Here is a 6,000-nt window from a genome sequence, read left to right as displayed (position 1 = left end):
CTCTTAAGTCTCAGCTCCAGTGAGTAATTTATTTACATCAATGAAATACAACAGTCTGTCAGGACCAAGTTTCATGCCAGAACCACAGGCAAAAGCTAGATCCTTCACTTCAGGAGACAGGAACCCACACTCAGAGATCCTGCTTGATGTAAGACAGAAAGCAAAAATTTAAGCTCTACTCCAGCATCTGGACACGAGCCCCAAAGATTACAAATATCAGGCACTGTTATTTCTCTTGACAGAAACGTTGTTCAGAAAGAACCCAAAGTCTCTCCTGAATGTTTATTTGTAACTAGCATAAATTCTTTCACACAGAGCACGGTTCTGAGAAGTCAGCATTTTTGACCAACCAACCTTTCCCCACAACCTGCCAAAATACACTGCTGGAAAATGCCTCATCAGCTATTCAGAGGACCTCAGGGTAGGCAAAACACTCTCAGTGCCCAGGGAACACATTGCTATGATAGTTAACACACAGAAATAAAGCAAGTCTTCAAAAGAAAAACAAACAAACAATAAAAAAAACACAACCATAGTATCTTAGCACAGTGCTAATCCTTTTATTATTATAAAAATCTATAATTACATATTGCTGCTTAAGGACTCTGTACCTTTGAGAAAGCTTCAAGACTGCACACAGTAAGCCAGCTATGGCAAGAAATCATTTTAATTCCTTAAAATTCAAGGATGGCCACAAGTTTAAGCAGACTTTATCTTTACAGAGGTCGTCAAGTTCAAAGTCACTGTCAATTCAACATCCAGGCAAACTTCTGTTGTTAAGACAGCTAGACTTAAGCCTCCAGATATCAGCATTATAAAGGATCTGACACAAACCACATATCCTATTGTCTCTCCCAGTATTATACTTTAAAGTCTCACCTTCTCTTAAACAGAGATACATATTTTAACACAGTATAATTTCCTCAAATGACAGATTCACTATCCAAACACAAACCGAGCAGCATAACTCTGACCTCTGGGGTTAAAATTATTTGCTGGCTGCCAAGCTGATTTGTGCAATTACATTCACTGACAGTTACCCTCTGTTCTTCTCCAACTATTCAACACTTCAGAACCAGGACAGTTTGTAAGAGCTAAACTAACTGAAGCCCACACAGAAGTATCAGGAAGTGCTTTTAGGCAGCTTTGCGCCACACTGTCACCCACCTCCACACTACGACCCATCTGCTTTTGAACCCTTTCATGTGGCAACAGTCTCATGAAAGCCTTTAACTGCGACTGTTTGCTGTGCTTAAATGGGCACCTGAACTGACTCACTGGGTACCTTTTCTCTGGCCAGCACTGCACGTTGGACATCAGCTAAGTGCAAGTGCTTAAGAATAAGATGCATGAAATTTCTAGCTAGGAATGTCAAATGAAATTACGAGGATTAACAAGCCATACAGTGTGACAGGATTCCAACAAGAGCTATTCATTTACTGAAACCCAGAGCTGAGGAAAAATTATTATCCTATTTTTAGGATCCTTTTCAGCCATAATAGAGCACTGCTCAGAAAATTAAGTCAGAACATCTCTTTTTAGGGGGAAACAAGTCAACAGAGAGAGAAGAGTTTTTGAATTAAGATTATCCATGATGCTGCTTATTCTAATCTTAACTTTCACTCAAAATATTATGTTGGTAGTCAGAAAGATGAGTACAGCACTGGAAAAGAAGAGCCAACTGAGTAGAACTGTACTGAACTAAGCCACTACGTGCTAATAAGTATTACTTACGGGGTCATTGGAATCCCGATTCCCACTATTCATCTAAGAGATTAAATACCACAGCCATTGGCTGTGAAATAATGCAGACTTTTCTCTGATACTTCTTGCTGAACCACAGTCCTCCTGCACAGCTTCCTTTTATGGCTCTTCATTAAGGCCAGAGGAAGTTTAAGTTCCTGTAACTAGAAATAAAGGTAGTTATCAGTGTTTGGTAGCTTAGTTGAGCAATCAGTTAATTCGGACTGGTCATCTCTTAGTATCATAAGGGAGAAAAACAAACTGCTCAGGCTGGAAACAAGCAAAGCTATTTAGGGACACACATCCTAGGCCAGTGTTCAGTTCCACTGGGATTTGTTCTAGAAGAGCAGAACTATAAACTCAGAGCACTGAAAAGAAAAACATCATGCCAGCATGTCTAAGAGTTCTGCATTATAATCAGTTCATTTGAGGATGCTGTTTTCAAGAGGAATAATAAACTCAAGATGTAAAGGATTGTTAAAAGGCTATTGCTGCAGTTTACTCAACTAAAGGGATGCTACAGAGTACACAGGGAAATAGTGGCCATCTAATTTGTGCACTAAAAGCAATGGAGAAGGAGATTCCACCGCTTGAGAGTGAAAGAGTAGGAAGACTCTCTACAGATTACAGGAGTTGTAAATCTGTGATGCTTAATGAATTATATTTGGTAGAACTGGACTCTTATTCCACATCACCTTTAATCAAACTTCTCACTCAAAACTGAAGCTAAATAGTGACAGTAAGAAATCATTTAACATCTAAACTCAGGTTTAACATCTAAGAACGGATGGTAACTGAGCACCACAACAACTTGCCAGCAAAATCAAGGCAAGAAACATGAATAACTTCATATACACACATAGTATCAAATGACTGGTCTAGCACAGGAACCAGCTTCCAGTGGCATCTCCAAATGTTTTTTTGCATCAAGTAAAACAGGGCAAACTGAAGATATTACTGACACCATGCAAACATCTACATCCAGAAAGCAGTCTGAAAATGACCCCCCTTTGCTAAGGAAAAAAAAAAAAAAAGAGCTTCCATTTCCCCAATTTAGTCAAATTTCCTTCTAAACGAAGAACATGAAGTAGTATTTAGAAAGTACAGAATTTGAGAGCAAAAAGAGTTATCATCTTCTTAAGTAATCCAAAAGAAATGAGACTGAGTCCACATAAAATTACAGGTTCATGTTATGTTTAACTATTCATATTAAAGCCAAAACTGATACCTGGTGGATAACATTAACAATAAGTTTCAAGAAAGCTTTAGTAGTTACATCTGTTCCATGAAATGAAGGAAGCAACACCCTTCACAATGAAGACAAATTTTTTTCCTTGTAACCACTCCGTATTTTAAGCAAGACAGTGTCTAAATTCAGAGAACTCTTGATGTTTTCACTGCAGCAGAATTAAATGCTGTCATATTTGTGACCAAAGAGTCCAAAGGCATATTTCAATAGCATTTGTTTTCACATTATATGATATGAAGGCAGTGAGTCAGTTGCCTCAGATTGTTGCTTGCATCACTGTACCATGGCCTTTAAGCTGGAATCCAAGGAGGTCTCACCCTGATTCTCCATGTCTCCATGAAGAAGCTTTCTACACTGTTACATAAACCAATAGACATACAAAGATGAACAGCTCTTCAGTTCTTTTGTTGACTATAAAAGACAGTTTTTCTTTAGCTTAATAGTTGCCCTAAACATAACTTCTTCTTCATTTCTTGACTGAATTGTTCCACAATTCACTGTAATGCTTCTTGATATCTCAGTCATCATCTTGCTGATTTCTTTTCTGTCAAAAGAAAGTTCACAGTGTTAGGATACAGTTATGTTAGGCGAGAGCACTAAACCACAAGTATATCCAAGATAAAATGGATATCAGACAATGACCATGTCTCTAAGCTAATTTTGGAAGGTATAAGAACATGTATCCAGTGATAAAAGCTCTCTCCCTCATCCCAAACTACTGGATTTTATTTACAGCAAAGAACAAAATTTGACCCTCAGTTAACTAACTGGTAGAAGTCAGTAGTCAGGATGACGGTGATCTGCCTTCCATCCCCCCACTTTCTTGTCACTGTTATTAAAGGAAAAAAGGAATTGCATTCTTCTTAAATATATTATCTTGTAACTTCTAAGGAAGTTCTTAGATGCATCAACTTCAGCTATTAAAAAAAAATACATTTCCATTTAGACTACATTTGTATTTACATTTCAATAAGAAAAAACCCACAAGGTTCTTGAGAATGATTCGTCAAACTACACTCATTGCTTCCCCTAAAGATAACATTAATTAAATGAAGCAAGATCAAAAAGAAAGCTTGCTCTTCATCAATGAAAGAAAATACATGCACACATACGTAAAATGTATGGGTGGCTTCATTTATGCACATATGTAAACTATGCTAATTACGAAAGCAGTTGCAGGCACTTAAATGTTACCACTTTACAGGGATAGCAAGTCAAAATGTTCTGGTACTTCTTACCAGCTTAAGAAAGTCAATTAATTTGTGAACATCCTCTCCTGTAGACAGGTCCACAAAATCTTTCGGCAGTCGATAACTCAGGTACGGGCTGGGCTGGACAGTAACTTGACTGTTCGTACAACGGAAAACTGGACAGTCCTTTGGCAAAGGATGATGGATAATACAAAAAATGCCCATGAGTAAAACCAGGAAAATCATTTGAACTCCTCCATTATAGCGTCTGAGTCACCTTGCAGAAGAGCTTATTTAGCATTCAATCAACTAACCTTGAACTTTTTAACAGTTTTATATTTTGTCATGAAAAACTGTACAATTAAAAGCAAGAGTTAAAATGTTACTAACAGTCAAATATGTTCATTTCCTCACTTCAAAGCTAAAGAAAAAAAAAAAAGAAAGACTGTAGATATGTGTTTAATGTTTGTATTTATAATGGTGCCATAGCAATGGAGCTATCAGGAAATCCATGTGACTGTGTGTAAAAGAAAAAGTTTACAGTAATTCCTCTAAGCCCCTGTTCATACGTTCTTTCTTTAAATCCATGTTTGCATTATCAAATCTATGATCTAAGCTTTCTGACCAATTTATTAATGGAAGGTAAAATATACCTCTATACAACGTTCAGAAGTATCTCTCAACTCTCAAGTCCAGCAACAGGTTTAACTTAATATAAATTTCACTTTAATGTATTATATATTTAAGATACTCTAGAACTGACAAGCAATACAATTGCTAATTGCATGGCAGTGGGTAACTTCACTTTAAAGGAAGCTCAGTAACTTTACAACAGAATAGAATCCTATTACATGGATGCACTTTAGCATGAAAAGTCATTCTACTTTTCATTCAGGCTTACACCAGGAAAATTATATAAAGCATTTGGCACTCAGAAAAATAAATCAACAAAACAAAATTCAGGGGCTCCATGCTAAGCTGGGACTGGGAATGTGCTTTAATATGGGAGATGTAGCTTCTAGCAGAGGAGCTGGCTGGATTTTCATGACATTTTCCCTCAATGTGTTACGAAAATGGTGATGGAACTAAAGCAAAGCTCAAATAAGCTCAATAATGTCACTTCAGTTATGGCTACAAAGAGAAGCCCACAGCATCTAACTAGTCATCTCTCAGACAAATAGCAAGTACTTCACAAGATCAAGTAACACACCACGTTTCTCCCTTCTATCCAGCCACTCGAGAACCCATTTAGATGTGAGGACTCGTCTCAGTCACACAAGGAAGAAGCTGAAGAACAAATAAAAGATTCTTCCTCTCTCTGAATTAATGGGAAATCATTTGTTTTCACACAGAGAATGCAGCTTGGAACGGGGATTAAGAGGAAAAAAAAACATTGCTCTGCAAGTCCAGTGAGTGCAACCAAAGGACAAAGTGCCCCAGAGAGCATTCAATAACAAAAAGGCAGAGAAGTTAAGCTGCTTCTTGCTTCCCACCAAACATATATCTAGAACTTGGGGAGATTATACAACAGATACCAGAAACAAAGCAGAACTTCAAGCAAGTAAACAGAAAAGCAACAGATTTTAAAAGAAATTGAAAAGAATGGAAGAAATCTACAATGCATTAGAACTGAGTAAGAGCAATTTTCAGGGCATCTTCCCCACAGAGAGGTCAAATCTGCAATATCGGCTTGTATGGTTTGAACTACAAATCCCCCTGTTGGCATTTAATACTAGCAGGTGCTACTTACTGAGATAAACTACTGCCAGAAAGATAGATTGATTCTACTCACAAAGAGTTTACATTTCAAGAGCTGAG

The 6,000-nt window shown here is 37.4% G+C and overlaps 1 protein-coding gene across 1 annotated transcript in view; it reads right to left on the bottom strand.

Annotated features, from left to right (window-relative positions):
- Positions 1 to 269: 269 nt before the first annotated feature.
- The window catches only part of CDC123 (cell division cycle 123), a 33,990-nt gene continuing 28,259 nt past the window's right edge, over positions 270 to 6,000 (bottom strand). The window contains exons 12-13 of the mRNA XM_072348989.1: positions 4,231 to 4,368; positions 270 to 3,536 (exon numbers count right to left, since the gene is read on the bottom strand). Coding sequence (XP_072205090.1) covers positions 3,510 to 3,536; positions 4,231 to 4,368 — 165 coding nt within the window. The 3' untranslated portion in view covers positions 270 to 3,509. The remainder of the gene's footprint in view (positions 3,537 to 4,230; positions 4,369 to 6,000) is intronic.

Source organism: Excalfactoria chinensis, chromosome 1 (assembly GCF_039878825.1).
Source record: "Excalfactoria chinensis isolate bCotChi1 chromosome 1, bCotChi1.hap2, whole genome shotgun sequence".
NCBI lineage: Eukaryota > Metazoa > Chordata > Aves > Galliformes > Phasianidae > Excalfactoria > Excalfactoria chinensis.
The sequence above is the reverse complement of the archived record's forward strand: the minus strand, read 5'-3'. Positions and strand labels throughout refer to the sequence as shown.